At 42.2% G+C, this 25,190-nt stretch overlaps 1 protein-coding gene across 1 annotated transcript in view; it reads left to right on the top strand.

Moving 5' to 3' along the window:
* Window positions 1-25,190, top strand: part of DMXL1 (Dmx like 1) — a 157,746-nt gene that overhangs the window by 109,155 nt on the left and 23,401 nt on the right. The window contains exons 33-37 of the mRNA XM_015424996.1: window positions 5,842-5,959; window positions 7,595-7,654; window positions 15,446-15,532; window positions 20,251-20,372; window positions 21,873-22,014. Of these exons, the coding sequence (XP_015280482.1) occupies window positions 5,842-5,959; window positions 7,595-7,654; window positions 15,446-15,532; window positions 20,251-20,372; window positions 21,873-22,014 (529 nt within the window). The remainder of the gene's footprint in view (window positions 1-5,841; window positions 5,960-7,594; window positions 7,655-15,445; window positions 15,533-20,250; window positions 20,373-21,872; window positions 22,015-25,190) is intronic.

The following is a 25,190-nucleotide window of genomic DNA, read 5'->3' as shown; positions in this document are numbered from 1 at the left end:
TGGTATCCTTGTCTGTGCACGCACACTAACAGTGGATCCTTCTTAAAAGCAGGATAAAAGGTACTTTATAGAGGCTCCTGACTCAGCAGGTAGGGTTCTACAACACATCTAAAGATTCTTGACCCTTGAGCTAAAAAACCACTGTCTCAGTTAGTAGTTTCTTGTTTAACCTGACATTGTTATTTTTAATACAGTGCCTAATAGAAGCTTGCATTGCAGCATTAGTGTTAACTGTTAAGCATGCAGTACTTGCAGATGCCATATAAAACCCAATGTAAAAGTTTGATTTCCAGACCTAAAAATGTGGGGAAAGGCTTTTATTAAAGTGTGTGTTACACATGAATTTACCAGGATGCCATCATGAGCTGTAACGCTCTCTTGAGTGTATACTCAGCATAATCCCTGACTCTATGAAAGGCCTTTGGTAGCTGAAATCTTTCCCTGTCCATCTGTCCTTTAGTACTAAATAAAAATAACTATGTTAAAAGATTGTAGGTGGAACATGAAGTATTGACAGAATGTGTAGGAAAGTTTGTGCCCCCCTCCCAATAGTTTCATTTTCGCATGAAAACAGAACACAGGATACTATCAACACTGACTCTGAGCACAAATGTGTCTTCTGCTTCCTGGAAACTATTTCTTTGCCCTGTGCTCATTTACCGCCATTGAGATGGTATAGTCTTGAACACTGAAGTGATCCCATGAGATGTATAAGAACATAAAGAGAAGCCAATGTTGGATCAGGCCAGTGGCCCATCTAGTCCAACACTCTGTCACGCAGTGGCCAAAAATACCAGGTGCTAACAGGAGGTCCACCAGTGGGGCCAGGACACTAGAAGCCCTCCCACCCACCCCCACAAGCAAGAATACAGTGCATCACTTGCCCCAGACCGAGAAGTCCTATCTATACTTTGTGCCTAATAGCCACTGATGAACCTCTGCTCCATATGTTTATCCAGTTCCCTCTTGAAGCTGTCCATGCTTGTAGCCACCACAACCTCCTGTGGCACTGAATTCCATGTGTTAATCACTCTTTGGGTGAAGACGTACTTCATTTTATCCATTCTAACCCAACTGCTCAACAATTTCATTGAGTGCCCACGAGTTCTTGTATTGTGAGAAAGGGAGAAAAGTACTTCTTTCTCTACCTGCTCTGCCCCATGCATAACCTTGCAAACCTACTATCGTGTCACCCCTCAGTCATCGTTTCTCCAAGCTAAAAAGCCCAAAGCGCTTTAACCTTTCTTCATAGGGAAAGTGTTCCAACCCTTTTATCATTCTAGTTGCCCTTTTCTGCACTTTTTCCAATGCTATAATATCTTTTCTGAGGTGTGGTGACCAGAAGTGCCACACAGTACTCCAAATGAGATCTCACCATCAGTTTATACAGGGGCATTATAATACTAGCTGATTTGTTTTCAGTTCCGTCCCTAATAATCCCCAGCATAGCGTTGGCCTTTTTTATTGCAGTCACACACTGTCTCGACATTTTCAGTGAGTTATCTAACTATGACTTCAAGATCTCTCTCTCTTGGTCAGTCTCTGCCAGTTTGGACCCCATCATCATGTATTTATAGTTAGGATTTTTGTCCCAATATGCATCACTTAGCACTTGACCACACTGAACCCCTTTTGCCGTATTGACGCCCACTCGCTCATCCTCGACAGATCCCTTTGAAATGCCTCACAATCCTCCCTGCTTCTCACCACCCTGAGCAATTTTGTGTCATCCATAATTCGAAAGCATCTATTCTTCGGCACTCGGGCTTCCTTATGGTCCAACTCTCGCAGCCCTACATTACTGCTGGGAATACCATTGCTTTTACCATACAGACATTTGTTGGCAGGGTGATGTCTCTACTTTTTATTATGCCGTCTAGGTTTGCCATAGCTTTCCTCCCAAGAAGCAGGCATCTTTTAATTTCATGGCTGCAGTCACCATCTGCAGTGATCTTGGATCCCAGGAACGTGAAATCTGTCACTGCTTCAATGACTTCCCCTTCTATTTGCCAAGGAGTGATGGGGCCAGATGCCATGATCTTAGTTTTTTTGATGTTGAATTTGAAGCCAACTTTTGCGCAATCCTCTTTTACCCTGAGCAAGAGGCTGTTTAGATCCTCTTCACTTTCTGTCATTAGAGTGGTATCGTTTGCATATCTGAGGTTGTTGATGTTTTTCCTAGGAATCTTAATTCCGGCTTCTGATTCATCCAGGCCAGCATTTTGCATGATGTACTCTGCATATAAATTAAATGAGCAGGGTGACAATATACATCTTTGTCATACTCCTTTTCTTATGCTGAACCAATCAGTTTTTCCATATCTGGTTCTAACAAAACCTAAAGCCAGTCACCAGTTGGCTTCTTGACCCTTATACAGGTTTCTCAGGAGATATATGAGGTGTTCTGGTACTCCCATCTCTTTAAGAGCTTGCCGTACTTTGTTGTGATCCACACAATCAAAGGCTTTAGCATAGTCAATGAAGCAGAAGTAGATGTTTTTCTGGTGCTCCCTTGCTTTCTCCATAATCCAGCGAATGTTGGCAATTTGATCTCTAGTTCCTCTATCTCTTTGAAACCCAGCCTGTACTTCTGGCAGTTTTCTGTCAACGTACCGCCTCTGCTTCAAGTGTTGTGAGTCCATGGATCACATGGCTAAGGACTGCACAGCTGCTTTCTCCAGTGGTTCGGATAGCGGGACAGTCCGTACTATTGGGATAAGCTCCGCCCCTTCCTGCAAGGTCGGCTCCGATCTTTGATTCCTGTGAGGCGGGGCTTATCTTCTACAGCTTCCCCAGTTCTTGCCGGCCCTGCTTACCAGCAGGGCATGCTCCGGCAGCGCTCGTTTTGAGCGCCTAGGATTTCAGGAAGAAAACGAAAAAGAGAAGAAAGAAGAGCCGCAGCAGCGGCAAGGAGTCGGGGCGAGCGATCCTGCACCGGGTTGTCCCCGGTTGTTTGTCAGAGCTCTGTTTAAGCCCTTGGCGTCCGTCCGCTGGCCTTACCCGACCTACGGGTGGAGGGCCTCCCCTTGCGCTATTCCAGGGGTACGGAGGACCCTGGTGCGCAAGACGTACCTACGCTGAGGCAGTGGATTACTTATCCATCTTTTAGAGGGAGGGGGTGGCAAAGTCTAATTTAATGGACTTGGACTAATCATACATCACTGAATTATATCCCAGCTATTCTTGCTACAGTCCTGTAAGGTAGCATTACGAGCCCCATGTTACAGACGGGCAGCCAAACCTGAGAAAACTGTGTTTCCCATAAAGCCGATGAAGTGTGCATGCACACAAAAGTTCCCACCTTGAATAAAACTTTGCTGGTCTTAAAGGTGCCCCTGGACTCAAACTTTGTTCTAAAGCCACCTTGTGATGATTGAGAGCCGGGGGAGGGGGGGAGAGATATTGTGACAGTTATGGTAACAAAAGAACCTAAGAACCACATAAGAACCTAAGAACAGCCCTGCTGGATCAGACCAGTGGTCCATCTAGTCCAGCATCCTGTCTCACACAGTGGCCAGAGAACAAGTATAAAGAAAACAGTCGTGAGAATCTGACCCACAAATCAAGCAGTCAACAAGACTTGCAAAAAATGCCTCCTGTGTTTTACAGTCTAAATTCCTACAAATCATAAGAAAATCCTAGAACAAACATATATAATCAAAGATACATCATCAACGTTGTCTCCGGATTATATAACAACGCTTCAAAATTGGATCTTCCTCAGGAAATATTAGAGTGGTACAAAGTCTCTCTTGCTCTTAAAGTGCTTTACAACAAGTCATGAAAGATAATACAATTCATTCAAATAGGACGCTGATCTCAATATGTTCAAGCTCAGATATGCTGCTAAACTTCTAATGGATCCCAGGCGTCTGGAGACGACGTTGATGATGTATCTTTGATTATGTATGTGTGTTCTAGGATTCTCTTATGATTTGTAGGAATTTAGACTGTAATACACAGGAAGCATTTTTTGCAAGTCTTGTTGACTGTTTGATTTGTGGGTCAGACTCTCACGACTGTTTTCTTTATACTTGTTCTCTGATTGGGTCATGGTTGTCCACATTTATCTCATACTGAGTCAGACCATCAGTTCATCAAGATCAGTATTGTCTACTCAGGCTGGCAGCAGCTCTCCAAGGTATCAGGTGTTTCACATCACCTACCACCTGGGTCATTTTTAACTGGAGAGGCCGTGGATTGAACCTGGGACCTTCTGCATGCAAAGCAGAGGCTCTTCCACTGGAGCCACAACTCCAGTCCAGGAGCTATCAGATTTGTATCAAAAGACTATCAGGATAGCAGTGGGATAGATATAAATGGAAAGCATCTTGACTGAATTGTCACAGATTGAGACTATTTTCACATGCACCAAATGTGTTCTGCTTGACACTATTCTCTTGCACGGGACCCAAAAAAAGGGGGGGCGACCAAATCAGTCACCAATTACCTCCCAAAGAGTTTTCCCACTCCAGCTACTCTGCACTGTTCTGGCAAGAGCTATTTTGATATGATTGATTCGAAGAACTTCCTCCTCTTTAGGATCTATGATTGAGGCTGAAGATTTGTCAGTTATTTCTCTCTGCCTACACCAACCACAGAAGAGATTGCCAGAATATGGTATATATATTTTCATTTTCCTGATCTTCCAAGCCTGTCAGGTCAAAGTCCCTTTAGCTCACAAATTGATTTCTGATATCATACGATAAAATTCACTACAGTGTGTCTTTAGGAAGACTTCAGAAAGGGCACTTGATTGGCCCTGACAGAAACAGGACAATCACGGACCATTGGGTCCTAGACGTAGTGAACAATGGCTACAGGCTGGAGTTTTCTTCCACACCCCCAGTCAGATTGATAAAAATAGCGAAACACAGGCACACTGTAAAACATCTCCAAATGATAGCAGCCATCCAACATTTGTTGGATATAGGGGCAATAGAATTGGTCCCACAGATACAAAAAGGTCAGGGAGTATACTCGATATTCTTTTTGGTCCCAAAGAGAAATGGGGACACCAGGGCAATTCTGGACCTCAGGAGACTGAACAAACAACAGTGGCTTGGTGAAGGAACTGAGAAGGTGTGCTGCTCACCAGACTGAAGACAAGACCCCGGGCACCACAGAATTCTGCAGTAAGAGTACCTGGCAGGCCAGGTTCAGCAAATGCAGAGGATTCAAGCAACTGATAGGATTGTCAGCAAGGTTGAAGAGGAGTTGATGCCATACTGGCTGCACCTTATTTTTAGGCTTATATACGGAGTTTCCCTGCATATGATGTTGGGTCAAGCATTAGGTTTATCTTGCAAGCTCAATCAGCTCCTCTATTCATGACAAATAGCAGAACTCAGATCTTACAGTGATTTACTGGTTTCTACTGATGCTCCTTTAGCAGAGGAGAGGCTTTGAGCTGCCAGGCATGCAGTGTTGCAGCTGATCCAGGCCTCTGCCCTATCTCTGTTCCAGGGTCGTTGGGGAGATTGTGGCTGGTCTAGCAGTTGGCAGGTCCATGCTGGAGCCTCCTAACTTGAGGCCCTGTTGGCTCAGGGGGCTGTCTTCATGCTGGCATATCTTGCATTTAGAGGAATTTTTGAAGATTCTGTTGCTCATCTATTTCCCATTGTGTATATTTCCCATTGTGTGAGTGCACAGAGAAAGACAATGCGTTACAATTACAATGAGATTTTCCAAAACAAAATCTGGGAATTAAGTACATGTTGTTTTAATTTTATATGTGTAAGTTATCACCAAATGTAGTTCATATGAACCTTATTATATAGAGCAGCTCTGATTTTGTTCTTGAATTGCCAGAATGCTTAGATGTTTACCTTTCTCTTACAGGTCTACAAATCATAGTGCTCTCTCTGTGAAGAGGCTTTGGCAATATCTCATTAAACAAGAAATGGTCCAGGAAACCTTCATCAGAAACATATTTACAAAGAAAAGACAGTTAAATGAGGTGAGTATATTAATGCTTCTCTATGAAATTGCATACCGTTAATTATGTTGTTTCTGAAACCAATGAGTTTATAAAAAAAATTCACCTTCAGGGCTCTTCCTGTCCCCCCCCCCCCATTATTCTCTCATTCAATGCATCCCATTATCATAAGTGCCAATCATCTGGTCGGTGAAAGTGTAGGAATCCTTGTGTGCATCTTGGTACTGCACATGAGAATCTGAGAGTAAAGGTATAAGGATATTAGAGAAAATCGATCATTCCTTCTTTACCTTTAAGTCTATACCTGACCATTAAAGCAAGTTATTTGTCTGCTATCCACATAAATTAATATCTTTTGGGGGGTATTTTTGTATTTTGTGTGTGTGTGTGTGTGTGTGTGTGTGCGCCTAGAAGTCATGGCAACCTCTGGCGACTCATACTGGGGGCATGGAGGATGTTCAGAGAAGTGGCTTGATAGCCTGCCTCTGCCTCCCTGGTATACTTGCCAGGGTCAGCCCTGCTTAGTTTCTGAGATCTGACAAGATCAGGCTTGCCTGGGCTATCCAGATCAGGGCCACATACATTAATATCTTTGTGTAGTTGTAGTAATGAGACTTCTTGTAAGAAAAATACGCTGTTGAACACATTCTATGAAAAATAAATCCATAATTAAGGTTTGTGTAACCTCAAGTAAAGGTCTGTGTGGTATTGTTGCTTATAAGTTTCATTATGTTCTGTTAGTCCAAGGGCGTTGGTCTGCTGCACCACTCACGTTTAATTTTGCTGAACTAGACAGGCCTGTGGAGCTTCATGAATGCCGCCTTACATTCAGTGGAAGAAAGTGGGATATAAGCTCAACAGCTGGAACAGTGAAATCCATATCGAGACAGTAACATCCGTAGTACATATCAAGGCCATAACATAGTGGTGATTTGCGTCTGCTGTTGTATTTAAGAAACAAAACTATATAACATGTCTTACATCACATTCTACATTTCAGTCATCACTTTCTGCTCACTTTATTCAGAATCATTTCTATACTGAGAGTTAGCCTTTGGCAATGAACAACACAGTCCCACTGCTCAGAGTGTACAAGTCAACTTCACGATATATTCTTTGCTGCTTGCGAATATACTTTTTTTTTTGTTTAAAACATTTATAAGCCAAATACTAGAACTCAATAATATGTAGGCAAATAATGTGGGGTACCATTCAGTAAATCTGTTTAGTACAAAAATGATTAGAAGTGTGTGTCTTCTGTCTTCCTCAAATGGAGAATTCAGCCTTTATTGTCTATACTATTTAAGACTTAGGACACTTTTCACGTTCTTCTAAGAGAATGCTATAAAGAATGGACCTCAACACTTGATATAGTAAGCAAACCAAAAAATTGGGCTATTTTTTCCACATTCTTCTATATATTTAATATGTACTGTAGGTTGAACAAAGTCATTTTCCTATCACAGTTTTTGAAGGGAAAATGTTGAGAAAGAATATCAGTGTTTGAAATATTGTCTCTTCTGGTGATTTTGTAACTTGTAAGTTAAGTGTTAATGCTTGTTCATAAATTGTAAGATAATGGTTTACCTTACTGTCCAGACTTCATGTTATGTCTCATACTGTCTATTGTCATGTGGTTATTCTTTTTTGTCATAGTCATTAGAAGAGCAAAATGAACCTATCAAAAGTCCCCCAGTTGAAGAACATGGAAATAAGGTATACATAGTACTTGACAGAAACTGTTGTATGGGGAAAATATATACCTTGCATGCAAAAACCTGTGAAATGTTGTTTCTTTTAAGATAATTCTGAAATACAGAGTTGTGTGGAAGAGCTCCGTAAAAAGTTCCACAGGGCCCTGATCTCTTCCAGGAGCTCATTCTACCAGTATGGAGCTGCCACTGAGAAGGCCCTGGCCCTCGTTGAAGCCAGCCTGGCTTCTCGGGGACCTCAAAGGGCCACGCGATTTTGAGACCATGATTGTAGTGCTCTCTGGGGAACGTGTGGGAAAAGGCGGTCCCTCAAGTATGTAGGCCCCTGATCATAAAGCGTTTTAAAGGTAAGAACCAGCACCTTGAAACGAATTCGGTACGCTATAGGCAGCCAGTGCAGTGCTTTTAGCGCAGGCTGGATGTGCTCCCACATGGGAAGTCCCAGCCACGTTCTGCACCAGCTATAGCTTCCAAATTTGAGACAAGGGCAGCCCTATGTAGAGAGCATTACAGTAATCCAATCTTGAGGTGACCATCGCGTGGATCACTGTCGCCAGGTCATTGCATTCGAGGAAGGCAACCAACTGCTTGATCAGCCAAAGATGATAAAAGGCTGATTTCACCTTGGGCCTCCATCGTTAGGGAGGTATCTAAGAGCACTCCCAAGTTCCTAACCTCCAATGCTGGCACCAACGGCGCCCCATCGAAGGTTAGGAGTGGGATCCTTACCCTCAGACTGCTTCGACCTATGCACAGGACCTCTTTCTTCGTCGGATTCAATTTCAGTAGGCTCAGTCTAAGCCAACCAGACACAGCTTGCAACACCAGTTTGGGCTAGTCAGACTGGCCGCCCAACAACAGATAGTGTTGGGTGTCATCTGCATATTGGTGACATCCCAGCCCATGTCCTTGGGGAATCTGGGGAAGGGGGCACATGTAGATGTTAATTAACATCGGGGAAAGTACTGCTTAGCGGGTGCCTTTGGGACAGCTGTTCCCCTAATGCCACCCTTTGTCCCTGACCCTAGAAGAACAAGGAATGCCACTGCAAGGCAGACCTCTGAATCCCAGTGTCGGTGAGGCGGTGGGTCAGTAGTTTGTGGTTGACTGTGTCCAACAAAAACTGGAAAAAAAGGGGGGGGAGAAACTCAACCCAAGATGAAACTGCAAACCAAAGGGCTAAGCTAACAATGTATATTATAAAAGTACAAATATTTATTAGGGTGTACACATGTTAAAACATATACTGATAAAAATCTTGAAGTATCAGACTTATAAAAACCTATCAAAATACTAATACATATGATGGGTAAACACTTTCCTACTGAAGACCAAACGCGTTTCGGCCCCTAAGGGCCTTCCTCAGTGGTCACAATTAACAATATAGTATAGACACACATTCATAGACCTGTATACAAGATCTTAAGTAGTCTTGTAAGTCTTGTATACAGAAATCTTTTTTCCCTCACCCTCCATGGTGTATCTTTTAGGAATTTTATTTCATCTTCATCTACTCGTACCGGTTTTTGACTTGCCTTCCATAACGTTTTGTCTCTAGTCTCTTTTCTGTTGAATTTGATATGTATTTCCCTTGGTGTTTTATTCCGTTTTGCATAGGGGGGGAAGGAAAAAAAGAGAAACTTCATTATTACATCCAAATGTATATAAAATCATTGATTGAAAAATGATTCTTTCAAAGATAAAATTACCTTATATATTTGTAGTTGTATTACTGGTGTTAGTGATGCGCCATAGGTACAGCTATATCGATTCTACCAATTCTGAATTAAAAATAAATGAAATGAAATTATTAAAAAAAATTAATACATCCAATTGTATAAGTTTAGCCCCAATTAAAATGATTAAATTGGTCAACAAACCTGGTACCAGAGATTTCATAGGTCTGAATGTGTGTCCCTCCATCAAGGTAAAGATTCTGTTACAAGCTGCTGTAATGGCTTCCATATATAGTAAACCTGGGGTGATGCAGTCACCTACTTCCATTGCACAATGTCAGCCAGGAGGGATACAAAATGGGAGGGAGTACAGAGGAGGGGGAGATAAGGAGTCGCATGGGGGAAGGGGAAAACAGGTCAGCCCAAAGAATTCACAGAAAACAATTATATATGTTCACAAACAGCAAGTCCAGTCCACTTCTTCATTCAATCCCAAAGGAGCCCACGTCTGCAATTGGTGAATCCAAAACAACTCTCTTCTCAGGAACACTCTGCACATGTTCAAATTGGTAGTCTGTACAGTTTCAATAATCCAAAATTTTAGCTATTTATCTGTATGTCCCAAATCCAGAAAATGGTTCACTAATGGTGCAGAACGCTTATGCAATCTAATGCAGCTTCGGTGTTCACCTATTCTGACTTTTACAGGTCTAGATGTTTGACCCAAATACAATTTCAAAGGAACCCACGTCTGCAGTTGGTGAATCCAAAGCAACTCTCTTCTCAGGAGCACTCTGCACATGTTCAAATTGGTAGTCTGTACAGTCTCAATAATCCAAAATTTTAGCTGTTTATCCGTATGTCCCAAGTCCAGAAAATGGTTCACTAATGGTGCAGAACACTTATGCAATCTAATGCAGCTTCGGTGTTCACCACCAACAGGTCCAATAACAATGACACTGCCGAACCGCCCCGATCCAGATTACTCCAAAGGTCGTCACTGAGGGCAACCAGTGTCGTCTCCATCACATGGCCTGGTCAGAAACCGGACTGGTAGCCCATCGCAGCCAGCTTTAATTAGCCACAAGGGGCATGGGTCAAGGCTGCAAGTGGTCAGGTGCACAGTTGAGAGTAGTTTGTAGACATCCTCTAGGCTGAGCGGACTGAAATAATTAACTTAAAATGAAAGTAATCTAAGCTTTTTTCATTATCTGAAGAAGTGAGCAGTGACTCACAAAAGCTTATACCGTGCCACAAATGTTGTTAGTCTTTAAGGTGTTACTGGACTCTTGCTCATTTCTACTGCTGCAGACAGACTAACATGGTTACCCATCTTTATCTAAGCTTTTCTGTAAGTTAGGTCCACTTTTCAGAGCATATGAATAAACTTGTATGAAGTAAGTCTAGATAAGTAAGAGAGAGTTGTATATCAAGTAGAAGATCATTTCCATGGCAGGAAAGTATATACAAGTGGGAAATAGAAAATATATATCTTAGTTTAACTCAGAAATCTGTACCTGTAGAATGAAATTCTAAGGAATGTAAGATATTTCTATGCCACCTCTTCAGATCCAGCTTGAGGTGGCCTACACTTAGAATCACCATAATATTAAAAACAAGGCAAGAAAAACAGCATTATAAAACATTAAAAACAAGAAAGAAATGGAAATGATTGCTGTAGTGTAACAACAAGATGGTATGTTTTAAAGTACACATAGTTTTTGTACTGGCTTGCAGGCTCTGAGTACCAAGTTTCAGAAGCCAGGCAGGGCAAGGTCATTCAGTCCGAACTCAGGGTTCCAGAAGTCAAGCTAGGCAAGGTCATTCAGTCCTAAGACAGGTTCCAGTAGTCAGGCTAGGCAAGGTTGTTCAGTTCAAGGCAGTGTTCCCTCTAAGCTGCGCTAGGTGGTGCTGGTGCACAATATTTTAGCTGGCTGCTCAGAGCTTTAGCTTCTAGCTCACAAGCATTTTCCCTCCATTGGAAAAAATGGAGGTTGGGGGCACCTTCTGTGGCCCATAGATTTAGACCCCCTGGTTTAATATTTTTGAAACTGGGGGGGGGGGGTTGTTGAGGAGAAGCACTAGCAGCTATGCTGCAAATGTGTTTCCTCTACCTCAAAAAACAGAGCCCCAGACAGTGTTCCCTCTAAGCTGAGTTAGTGTGGGCTAGCTCACAGTTTTTTAGCCTCCAGCTCACACATTTTGGTCTTAGCTCGGGAAGGATGGCTCCAGAGCAACCTAATTTATGCAGTAGCCAAATCGCTCGCTCACAACTTTAATGCCAGTAGCTCACAAAGCAGAATTTCTGCTCACAAGACTTAACAGCTTAGAGGGGGCATTGGCCCCAGATACCCCCGGATCAATTCTTCATTATAATCTATGGGGCCTTGTGGTTTTAATGGTTCCCATAGGCTATAATGGAACAGGAAAAATAGATATTTTTGCACACCTCTATTATGCTTCTCAGTATGCTTTGTAAGATGCCTTGAGCCACAATAAAAATGAGATATAAATCTTTGAATAAATAAGTAGTTTGGGTAGGTCGTTAACATTTAGGGAACTTCCTTTTTGTTAAGTTAGGCAGAGTTCTGACAGTGATTGTTCCACCTCTGTAAATGTGTCATATTTCACTAAAAAAAAAGCCCCAAAGTAAGAGTCCCCCCCCCCCCAAGTGCTGGTATGTTTTCTAAGGCTCAGTGCAGGGCGAAGTCTGAAGCCAGGTATACCAGTGGAGTGGGGCAGGTAAACCTGTTCTCCAGAGATCAGGTCTACCAATATAATGGAAAGGGGCAGGTACACCTGTTCTCTGTAGTCCTGGTCTACCCCCATAGAGGACAATATGAAGACTGTAATGAAATTTGACTTGATTCTGTTTTCTCTTATAAATTATTGTTAAGATATTGTTTAAAAGAATTCATTCTGAGATTTTTACAAGGTTATGGAAATAATCTAAGAAACTAATTTATGCAATAGTCAAATGTAGACTCGCTCACAACTTTAATGCTACTAGCATTTTTCACTCACGAGGTAGCATTTTTACTCACAACACTGTGGTGCTTAGAGGGAACATTGGTCCAAGGTCTGGCTTCCAAGAATTAGTTAAGGCAGAGTCGGTGGCTAGGTGTGTGCAAAAAAAAAAGTGTGTGTTTTTAAATTCAGGCCTATTGGACCCAAAAATATTGATATTCCAAATATTCCTGAATACCAATATCAATTTTGTATTGGGATTTGGGTAAATATTTGGGAAACATGAATTTATTCGTAATTTATGGAGACCATCCCCATCTATATATCTAATAGTGAAGGTGCCCCCTTGCGTGCGGATACCTAAATCCGCGCATCGGGGGCACCTGGGGGGGGATTTTCGTGCACACTTGGGGCAGTCCCCAGTGTGCACAAAAATCTGAAAAGTTGGAAAAAATATCGGGGGGGATACTTAAATCCCCCCAAAGTAAAACAGCGTCCCCTGTGCATGTGCAGGGAACGCTCTTGGAACGGCTTCGGCAGCAGCAACAGGGGACGGGAGGGCAGGACAAGGCTTGGCGGGCTTGCTGGCTGACGGGCGGGGGAGAGAGACGGGCGATGCCCGGCGGCTGCAAGTCGCTCGGGCCTCAGTTCGGAGCTGGGGGGGAAGACCGGAGCCGGGGGGGAGACCGCTCGGGCCTCACTGCAAGCCGCTCGGGCCTCACTTTGGGGGTAGGGGGGAGCGGTGAGGCCCAGCGGCTACAAGCCGTGCGGGCCTCGCTTTGCAGCGGGGGGGAAGGACCGACGAGGCCCGGCGGCTGCAAGCCGCTCAGGCCTCGGTTCGGAGCTGGGGGAGGAGGGGATGGGGGAACCGGCGGGATGGGGTGGGGGAAAGCTTACCTGCTCCTGCTGGTTCCTCCGGCTGCTGAGTTTGGAGCCCCCCCCGCGTGAGTTTCGCGGTTCCGCTTTCTTGTAGGGTATAATGGAGAAGGGTTTTAAACTTTTAAGCTTGCTGAGTTCACTCGCCAACTCGGTGCATGAACTCAGCAAGCATTTTTTGAGTGAACTCAGCAAACATTTAAAGTTTAAATCCCTTCTGAGTTCACTTGCCAAGTCACACCACCACTGCGGCAAGACTCTATGAGTGAACTCAGCAAGCATTAAATGCCTTCTAGCTGTGCCCAAATAAAAGTCAAATAATATAATAGCTTATATTCGGGCACAGCTATTTCAGCTGAATAAATACCTGAAAAATACCAATAAGATAAAAATACCAATAACGTATTTATACAGCTTGGCATATACTGTGCACACACCTATCGGTGGCTTATCACCTATCGTACACATTGTGACCACATCTAACAGCCTCTCTTGGCTGGTTTTTATCACCCCATGTCTAAGGGTCATGCTTACAGCCAGCTGCTCAGACGTAATCCTGCAACTACTCATCTTTGTCATCAGCAAGCAGCTGGTGTTAGGCTAGGAGGCGTGCACTCTGCCTTCTTCCTGCAGTTCTGTTCTCAGCCTCTATCTGTGGTTCTCTAAGGGTGCAGGAAATACTGGTGGGCTGGGAATGGCTAACTGAGAGTCACCTGCAGGCCTGTAGCCAGGACTTTGTGGCTTGTGGGGCAGATTTTTTTTTCTGGTGGGGCTGAAGCCATTTAGCCAATAGAAAGCTGTTTCCAGGATAGATCTCTAAATCACAAGCTGTCAACCACTTTAGATGACTGTTCTCAGCTGCTGCAAGTTAATCACTTCTGCCAGCCTAAGCAACAATTCTGATAACAAGCTGGCAGGTGGGGGTGATGACCAGTGTTCCCTCTAAGCTGAGTCAGTGTGAGCTAGCTCACACATTTTTGGCTTCTGGCTCACACGTTTTTGTCTTAGCTCAGGAAGGATGCCTCCGGAGCAAACTAATTTATGCAGCAGTCAAATTGCTCACTCACAACTTTAATGCCAGTAGCTCACAAAGTAGAACTTTTGCTCACAAGACTTTACAGTTTAGACGGAGCATTGGTGATAACTTCTATTGACAGAAAGCTAACACTTAGGTAGAAAAAAACTATTAAAGAAGACCAGTTTCTTGAACCAGAGTTAGAAGGAATCCTAGAGGTCACCAACTCCAATCCTCCTGCTCAGTGTGGGAATTAGTCAAATACAGCACCCCATTCTGCTTAAAGGAGTGCACACCTTTAAAAAAATGTTTTAAAATTATTGAAAATAGCATTTACAGGAGAAATTCTAGTGGGTTTATGCCTTTAAGAAAGGGGGCAGAGCCCCCCAAAGCCCCACTGAAGCTACCTGGTGAATCAAGGCTGGAGGATGTTGGTGACTCTGCACCAGCTGTTGGCTGTGCATCCTGACAAGCCTGCATCTCATTATCTTGCTGGTCCTGTTAATTCAAGACTGGGTACACTGGGCTCCTCTTCTCCTGAGGAGTCGTCTTCTGAGGAGTCCTCACTATTGTTGAGTTCTGGCTGACCCACAATAGTTTTAAAATGAAGATGGGGAGGAAGTTGGTGAAATGAATGGTTTTAAATGATATGATGAGAACAATAAGCAGAAAATATCAAACAAACAGTATCATCTAAGCCAGAATGGAGTGATTTAAAGGCACTAATTTAATGCTTAAAGAGCTGCAGATAGAACACATACACAGAAGGCATTTTTGATACCTGCCTCCACCTGCTGATGCTCACTGTACCACTCTGAAAGCCATTTTTGAGAGTTGACTGATCTTCTAGAATGGCACAGAATGTTGGTATGATCTGCCATGAAAACAGGAAATCCACAAAATTTCCCTTCTTCAAACTTCCTCAGTTTGCAGGTTTTTAGAATCTGATTCTATATTAGTAACTTTTTTTCTGGCCAGCTGAATGGTTGATCTCAGACATATTATATATTTCCTAAGCATTTTCGTAGGTCATCATGTTTACATTGTCTTTGTGTTTCTGCTAATTCCTGTCTTTTTTCCAGAGTAATTAGGGATTAAATGTGACAATAAATGAATCTAAGGTGTACACGGGTTCTGTAATTACTAATAATTTTCTAATGGGTTTTATGGGAATGTTGAAAAAATTAACTTGCCTGAAGCGATACGTTGGTGCTTTAACAAAAATGAAAGTCTTAGGTTTGTTTGTTTTTTAAAAATACAGATTGAGTACGATTTGGGATATCCAGGAAGTAAAGCAAGAATCATCCATAAAGAATCTGACATTATTACTGCTTTTGCTGTCAATAAGGCGAGTATAGACCACCTTTTTTCCTACAGTGCATTGAATATTTTGAAATGGTATTATGATAGGCTCATAGAAAGAGAGAGTTGCTATAATTGTAGCAGTCTTGGAGATTTTTTTAAATTGTCAGATCCTAGAAAGACCTTTGAAGGCAGGGCAGTCTACAAATCAAATAAATAAATCAAATTCTTGGTTATTCTTGGTTTTGTAAGCATTAAAAACAGTAGTCACTACCATCGTAAAGAGACTTGAAGGTGTAAACATAAGAATGTACCATTTCAGTAATTAGGGAACTTATTATTTACCGTCTCCCCCCACTTTCCATCAGTTTTAATTTATCCAGTGCCCACTTTATGCCCTGCAACATCTCTTAAGAGAGGAATATAGGTATACCAGTTAAATCAACAAAGGGCTATAATATGATTATGAGCAAATCACTTTTCCCTGGATATCTAAGGGTATGCTATATTACAGGTATATGGCTTTGTCTGCGACTTTTCTGTATGCATACTTATGGTAACTACTCATGTGTAAATTGGTAATTTGGTACTACCAGCCAGGGGCATAGCCAGAAAATTTTGAGTGGTGGAACTTTGGGAAATCCGAGGAGCGGGAAGGAGAGCAAGGGCCAGGGGGAGAGAGAAGACCTCCCCAGTGCCTCTATGACTGTTGGAGAGGCACGGGCTTGCTGATTTTCTTCCTGCTTATGCAGTCGTCCTCTCTGACTGTCGGAGAGGCGTGGGCTCGTTAGGTTTACTTCCTGGTTCAGCAGCCGAAGTTGGCTGCAGAAGCAGGAAAATCTCCCCTGGTGCCTCTCCAATGTTCACGGCTGGCGCCTCTCCTTTCTTCGTCTCCAGACCGCCATCTGCCCTTTGGACGGGGCATCCAGCCCTGCAGGCAGCCATTCACAGCACAGAGGGTGGGCGAGGAAGCTGTGGGGTCTGTGAGGCGCTGGAGCAGCTGGCAGCGGGTGAAAGCAAAAGTGCAGTGGGCTTGGCTAACGGGTGAAGGGACATGTCCCCGAAATGCCCCACCATAGCAATGCAGCTGCCACCAGCTTGCCTACATTTTATGTTTAGCATATACTTCATTTTATACTTTGAGTCTCCTAAATAGCCCATCTCGTCAAACTTTTTTTAACAGTTTATTTAATTTTTCCATAAAATTACAGCCATATGCTTTTACATGTATAACATTTTAGTCTACTTTTCCTCTTTTCTTTTTAACGATTCATAAACTCTAGACCATCTGTTTTAAATACATTCATATCTTTACCATACGGTATCATTGTTAAACTATCAATTTCTGCCACTTCTAACAATTTGTATTGTAACTCTTTTATTGTAGGCAAATTATTAGATTTCCAATATTTAGCAATCAAAATTCTTGCTGCCGTTACAATATAAGTCAGCAAATATTTATCATTTTTATTTAAACCATCCGGTATCATATTTAGTAAATACACTTCTGGAGCTAGATCTAACTTAATTGTTAATATTTCTGCTATTAACTTTTGGACCTCTTTCCAAAATCTATAAATTTTTTCACAATTCCACCACATATGTATAAATGTGCCCACATTAACCTTACATCTCCAACAATTCTTAGATACATTAGAGGAACATTTTGCCACCCTATCCGGTGACCAATACCATCTGTAGTACATTTTCATAATATTTTCTTTATAAGATGTACCTTTCAGGAATGTTATTGATTTCCATGTTTTATTCCATTCATCTATTTGAATACTGTGACCGAAATCTTGCATCCACTTTACCATTACTTTTTAAACATTTTCTTCTACCGTAAGGTCTTCTAAGAAAAAATTATATAATTTTTGAATTGTTTTGTTATTCGTTGAAAGCCATATTTTGTCTAGTTCATTTTTACTTCCATAAAATCCCATTTTTTTGTCTTTACTAAATCTGGACCTTAATTGATTTATCTCCTATATTGTTAGTTTAATATCTTTTTGTATCTCTATATCCTTAAGATTATTGTTTTTATCTAATAAGTTATCATATGGTTGCATTTTCTCATTAGTTATCATTGTTGGCATAACAAACGCTTCTAATGGTGAGACCCATCTAGGAATTTTATTATAAATTTTTTCTTTTATTTTCTTCCATACTTTAAATAGTGGGCCTCATATGTAGTGGCTTTGAAAATTAGGATGTATTTTTTCTTTGTTATACCATACATAAGCATGAATTCCCATATATAAATCATGACATTCCAGCTTTAGTACCCTTTGATTTTCCAAAGTCAACCAATCTCTAATCCAAGTAGCCGCTGCTGCTTGGTAGTAGCAATACCAATTTGGTAATCCTAATCCTCCTTTATCTTTCTTTTCCTGAAGCAGTTTCCATTGTATATGGGCTTTCTTGGGGTACCATATAAATTCTCTGATATTTTTATCTAGTTCAAGAAAGTATCTATTATTATTTAATATTGGAATATTTTGTGCCATGAATAAAAAACGAGGAAGAATATTCATCTTTACCGCCACAATCCTACCCATTAGTGAAAGCTTGAGGTCTTTCCATTTATTGAGATCTCTATTTATTTCTCTCAATAATTTATAGTAATTATTTTCTTTCAACATACTGTTTTTGTTTGTCAGTATTATTCCTAAGTATTTCCCCTTATTTACAACCTCTATCTCTATTTTCCTTGTATTTCCCTTATAACGTTTTGTGTACAATTTTTTTGTTACTATATTGGTCTTTCTAGTATTTATTTTTAATCCTGCTACTTCTCCATACTTCCTTATTTCGTCCAACAAAATTTTTATAGAAACCAGGGGTTCCTCCAAAATAAATACCAGGTAATCTGCAAATGCCTGCAATTTAAATTCTTCTCCTCCTGTTTTCAATCCTTTTATATCTTCGTTGTTTCTAATTGAGTCATTTAGTGTCTCCAGTATAAAGATGAAGAGTAATGGAGAAAGTGGACAACCTTGTCTTGTGCCCTTTTGTATTAAAATTTCATCTGTTATATCTCCATTAAATGTTACTTTTGCTGATTGTTTTTTATATATAGCCATAATCATTGTTGAGAAACTAACGAAACCATGTAGTTCCCATTTATTGGTGTGTGAAGTATTAATGTCAATAATGCTCTTCAATGTGACATAACGAGATCTCACCCCCTGAAGCCTTACCTATGATACCATGCCCCACTCCAGTGAGCCTCAGAGTTTGAGATGATGATTACAGTTTTACTGGGTCCCTGGGAGCAAATAGAGGAACCCTCAACAGTTCAGTGTGATTTGTTTTCTAAGCACTTAATAAGCACTGATAAAAGTGTTCACATCTGCTCTGACTGGGACTCTGCTTTAAAAAGTTTATTCAAGTTTATTATTACAATCCAAGATCAGAATTTAAAGCAACATATAGATTAATCTATGGCAAATACATTGATTACATATCAATGGCTGCGGTCACACGCAACATTAGCCACGCAAGAGATACGGAAGACAAGCGGAGTTTCCGGTCGCGATCTCACCAGCACATCTGGGAAGCGTAGCGCTTCTGTGGCACAACTGAGGCTTCCTGCCGAAAAAGCGCAGCAAAAAACTAGTACCTTGGAGGTACTAGTTTCCAGAAACTGCGGGGCAAGGGCGGGCGTCTGATCGCGTTTCCGGTGGTATCCGGCGCCCGCCCATGTCCCCTTGCGGAAAAGGGTGTTTTTTTCCCCCCGTCTCCGTGGATGCGCACACGCACCCAACGGAGCATGCGCATTCGTAGTGTACACAAAAAAAGAAAACCAGTTCGCCGCGCCGCGCGCTTCTTCATTGCGCGCAGGCGTGTGTTGTGATCGGCACCTCTCCCTTGCCATGGAACCTCCACAGTACCTCCACAGAACCTCCACAGTAGGTCTGATCGCTTTACTGCATGTTAGTTTGCCCCGGGGCAAACAGCCACACTTCTCCTCTGCAGTTTCCTGCCCGTGTGACAGGGGCCTGTATATACCTGAGCTGCTAATGTGAATATGTGTTAAGTAATAAAATTGTTAAAATATATTTAAACAATAATGGGTGTTCCCAAGGTGCCCTTTTGTCAAGTTCATGTGGATTCTAAATTAATTGGGCCTGCTGACATGGACAAAATTCTTGGAGAAATGTGGCCTACCCTCTGGATCCATGTCTTTTATGGTTGGTGAAATTGACCCCAAGTAAATTGACATAATTGACATAATTGATGCCAGTTATAAACAATTGCTTGGAAGAAACTGTAATGCCATCAGCCTTAAAGAAATCTTGTTGTGAGACCTTTACTGAAAAGAGAAAAAACCCTCCTTCAGTAGTGCTGATCTGAGTAATCGTAGATTTGTCTCAGACTTTTTCTTTTTCAGGAAGGAATTCCAGGTATTCCTGGATGACACTGGTTATCGGGATACTTTCTGTCTACTTTCTCTACTAGCTATAATACGTTAACTGCCTCAGTTAGCTTGTTGATTCTCCTGGATTTCTCAGAAGTACCACGGATCACAGTATCCTTCTGTACTGCCTGACAAAGACAAGTCTGGGTAGAATTGCCTTGGGCTGGCTCAGCTCATTGCTCAATGGCAGGTTCTAGAAGGTGGTTCTGGTAGACTACTGTTTATCTCCATAGTTTCATGTATAAAGGAATATTTTGTTTTGAGGTAGCAATTAAATATTTTTGACATTAAACTTTTTGACTGAGATTTCTTTTTCTTTTTTTACAATTGTTGTATTGCAGGCCAACAGAAACTGTATTGCTATAGCTTCCAGTCATGATATTCAAGAGCTAGATGTTTCTGGAATTCTAGCTACACAGATATACACTTGGCTTGATGATGACTTAGAAGCAGAAGCTAAAGGGTACTATGTTTTAACCTTTAACATTTGGTAGTATCTCTCATTGTTGTACGTTGCAGTTATATGCTCTTATTTTCAGGACTCCACTTTTTCATTAGAATATCCTGCTTATTCCTGTGAAGTCCTCTATGTAGTTTTGTCCCACACTTGCCTATTTTCAATAGATCTCTTTCCTTTCTGCTTACTCTGCCACTTCTGACATGTGCTAATCTTGCATTACTATTGCAATGAGCCTGTATGGACTGGGGAAACCATGAGCCCTTGGCAACCATTTGCTTAGTTCGGCAAGATTGGCCTGCCCTTCCCTAGCTATCTTCTTAACTAGCCACCAGAAACGTTATAATTTGAATTTTGAAAACCCAGTATATCCTACATGAGCTTGAAACATTAATCTAAGTACTGTGTTGTTGTTGTTAGCCATTCAGTCATGTCTGACTCTTGGTGATTCTATGGGCCAGCTGTCTCCACGTTTTCCAATCTTGTACTGTTTCTAAGTACTAGGGCTGCGCATTCTGGTCTATTCAAACCAAAAATATATCTGAAAAACACCTTATTGGTATTTTCAGGTATATTTTGGCATCCCAAATGTATCTGGGATTTTTGGGGAGAACTGGAAAAAAATCCCTGATAAAATCCCAGATATATTTGGGGATTACTGGCAAACCTAGAACTACATTAGAGGGGCTGGAGCAGATTGCTTCCACCGCTCAGCTGTTTTGGGGCTTTCTTTTGCAGTCCCTTTAAACGGGGGATGTTTAAAGAGACTGCAGAAAACAGCCCACAAAACAGCCGAGGGGGGCACTCTCTCCGCTAGCTCAGCTGTGGCTCTTTTGGGCTATTCAACTTAACTGTGGAAGAGAGTCCCAGCGGAGCCTGCAGGGAGAGTTCTCCCTGCAGGGTTGGTTGCTTTGCAGGCTCTGTTGGGCAGTCCAGTTTAAACTGGGCTACCCAGCAGAGAGCCTGTGGGGAGAACTCTCCTTGCAGAATCGGCTGTTTTGCGGGCTCTGTTGGGCAGTGTGGTTTAAACCAGGCTACCTCGCAAAGCTTTAGCAGGGCCTGCAGGAAGAACTCTCCCCACAGGATCAGCTGCTTTAAAGGGACTGCCCAAAAGGGCCTCAGTGGAACCACCCCTCAGTTGTTTTATTGCAGCTTTGCTGTTCTTCTCCCCCCCCCCCCCCCCCCCCCCCCGTATTTTTTGGTTTGGGTCTATTGGACCCGAAAAAATTCAGGATTTCAAAAAAATCCTGGATCCAAATACTTTACCAGTATTGGGATCTGGGTTTTTTTTGGGAATCCCCAAATTTTGGGGGGTCCAATAGACCCAAACTGAAAAATACCGAGGAAAAAAAATTGCACACCCCTACTTAGTACCTTATTGGCTGTTGAATGAGATAGATTTGCAGATCGAATAAGTGGCCACTGTGCCTTTCACTGGAAAAAGACATATGATACTTGCTGCTCATAAGTACCCATAGTCCTCATTATAGTGTTTCTTCTTTATAGATCTGATGACTTCTTAGTTATACATGCTCGTGATGACCTGGCTAATATTCAGGGAACAACGCCATATACTCACAGCAACCCTGGCACTCCAATCAATATGCCTTGGCTCGGTAGTACCCAGACTGGAAGAGGGGCTGCTGTGGTGAGTTTCTTATTATAAAACTCCTATAGTTATACCATGAATACTGACATTTTAATGTATTTTATAATTGGTAAGTTGATCCTCGTGCAAACTTTTATGTAACCCTGTTAGGACAAATGCATTTGATACATAAAATAACTGCAACAACCCTTAGCATTCTTGAACCATGTGTAAATTTACAGTTTTAACTTGACTTAAGAAAAGATCAAGAAACTGCTGGCTTAGATTGTAGGACAGCAATGAACTCAGTGAGTTTCCTTAAGCAAATCATTATTTTATCATCTCACTGCCTGTCTGTACTATGATGATTGTAAAGCTAGACTGAGAATGTTCATGAAGTGCTCTGAGTACCTAAATACTTGGTGGTGGTGATGTTACTACAATAAATGATGAGTAGGCATGGTCTTGGAAGCTAATTCATTATATTCACATCTGAACCAGATAGATCAAATGTAGGTTTGGTTTAAATTTTTCATCATTGCAGAATAATCTCTCCTTATATATAATTGAGTAGTGGTCCCACAACGTTCTATGCACTCCAAAATCATTTGGCTCCGTAATGTGTCAAACATGTCTCTGGCTGTGTTACCTGAGTTCTCTCCCACCCACTGCAGCCTAGGCCACTCTTCTCTGATTGGGCCAGCGTTTCAAGGTCATTTGCATATGGAAGCTGACTGGACTTCACTCCATTCTGCACCTCAAACTCCCTCCCCTCCAATGAGACAGTTTGTACTGTCAGTTGCATATGGGGCCTGGTGTATTCTGAGGTAAAATATGTCCTCACTCACAACACATCACTTCCCCTTCAAAAGAAACAAACCCAATAACACAATCATGCCACACCACAAAAAAGACAAATCACACCACAAGCAGAATACCACAAGGCAAAAAATGATAGCAAAAGGGGCCAGCAGTCACCCCATTACTGCCACAGATATGTGGCAGTCAGGGCTTCAGAGCACGGTGGGGGCTGCTGGTGGGGGGGGAATGGAAAGCTGATCAATGAGAGGGAAATGTAGGTTGATGCTTGGCTGGGAAGTAGATAGTGTTGCCAACTCCAGATGGGAAAATCCTGGAGATTTGAGAGATGGAACCTGGAGAGGGTGAGGTTTGAGGAGGAGTGGGGCCTCAGACAGGTACAATGCCATAGACTCTGCCCTCCAAACCAGCCATTCCCTCATGGGGAACCACTGTAGCCAATCTCCAGGTGGGGGATGGAGATCACTCAGAATTACAGCTGCTCTCCAGATGGCATTCATCCGTTCCCCTGGAGAAAATGGTGGACTCTGTGTCCTTATACCCTGCTTAGGTTGCCATGGCAAATTGATTCTGAGTGCCCACAGCCTTGGCATTCTCCCAGAGCCTCTTTCTAGCGCTCATTGTATTTATCTCCACAATAGGCCTTATTCCTAGTTTGTTAAATAAAACAAAACTAGAAGCCTTGTGACCTAACTGTGGCCTGAGAAGGGGGTAAGACATTCCCTCTCACCAGTCTTCTTCAGTGTGACTGAAATGACTGCTGTATATGGTGGGAAGGAGGCAAAGCCTTATGCGGTTACCTATTAGGATGATTTTTGATGCCAGGCAGTGTGAGAGCAGTCAGAACCACTGAAGCCTGGTAGAGTTTAGGGTTTGTCTTGCCTTCCTTGTTTCATAGCAGACCGGATTGTTAAGCTCAACTCAGTTTGTAAAATGTTTAAGCGCAACTCAGTTTGTAAAATGTCTTCAGTGTTTCTTGTACTTCATTGGTTTTCACGTCCTTACCTCAAGAAGACCCATAAGACAAGATATAGTTTTTCTCATCATGGTGTTTAGAACAGCTTTCTTTCATGAATCTCTTAAAGGAACAGAAGCGTCCTGTGGTTTGGATATGGCAGATTTATATCTGCAGTAGCTTTCTGGCCATGGCCTACTTTCATCAGCTCATTTTGTCTTTAGGATTGCCTTGGTTTTCTTGCTACTGAATGGGGATCCATAGTAGAGAAATCAAGGCTGTGATGCTTTCCCCACTACTCTCTTTCTCCGCCAGGAGATGATTTCCCTGCTTAATATCTTTTAATTTAAAAACTCAGGAATAGAAGGAAAATAAGGTAGCAACTTCCCTTACCAGTCCACAGCTCCATATATTTGTAACCCCAGGATGCAGGACTTCTGTGCCTTTTTAAAGGTTGTATGACATGCAGGAGTAAAACAGCTGCACCTTTTTCAAACTGATAGATGCTTTTGGAACACTTGCTTCTGCAGAATTTCTGCAAGTCATAAACCTTTTGAAAATGCAAGAAAAAAAGGTAAATTTGCCAATAAAGTTGCACTTCATCCTTTTCTTTTGGTGGTTTTTTTCAGTTCTATGCCTCTTTGTTTCTTCAAGTCCATGCTTTTGCTCCCAAAGCCTAATCTGTCCTAACTCTGTCCTAACTATCTTCCAGAGTAGTTTTTCCTGTCCATAAAAAGCCTGTGTGAAGTCTGAATTGTAGCGAAACTTCTCTTTCAGCACCTGCCTTCTGCAAACCTGTTGCACTTGTGGTTGTATCATGCTTTAGTTTTCACATTTTATTTTATTATTGGCAAGACTTTGGACGGGGGAGCATGCAAAATCCAACTTGTATAGACAATATGTGTGTGTGCATGTGTCTTTGGGACTGGATATGTAGTAGTAATCATTATTTCCTGATTGAAGAAAAGTTTGGTAAGTTAGGTCTGTATGAGGTGAAACAAGAAGAAGAATAAACAAAGTTGATACACAGTAGTGACTTACTTTAGTGTATGTAATATCTTTTGAAAAATGACTGAAAATAGATATTTCTAGGTACACTGACATACAGCTTTTATTCCAGGGCTATTTTTGGGCAGGATCGCACAGGAACGGAGTTCCGGCTGGCTTCAGAGTTGGCCACGCTCACTACAGCCAGAACCTCTGCATGCATGGCTACAGAGGGAAGGCCTGGAGAGTGCCCCCCCGGCGACTCCAAGGCAGGAAGGCCGGGGGGGCCTGGAAGGATTGGGGAAGCATTTAAATGCCTCCCTGTGCCTTCCCCGGCCTGCCCAAGGCCAGCTTTCCTGGGCTCCCCATAGCCACGGGGCGCCTGGGCAAGCCAACAAAAGGCATGGGGTGTGACCTAATATGCTAATAAGGTGTGCTGTCAAGGGTGTGGCCTATTATGCTAATGAATTCCTGC

The sequence above is a fragment of the Gekko japonicus genome, unplaced genomic scaffold (genome assembly GCF_001447785.1).
Source record: "Gekko japonicus isolate JY-2015 unplaced genomic scaffold, Gekko_japonicus_V1.1 scaffold2135, whole genome shotgun sequence".
Taxonomy (NCBI): domain Eukaryota; kingdom Metazoa; phylum Chordata; class Lepidosauria; order Squamata; family Gekkonidae; genus Gekko; species Gekko japonicus.
This window is presented reverse-complemented; position numbering and strand designations above follow the sequence as displayed.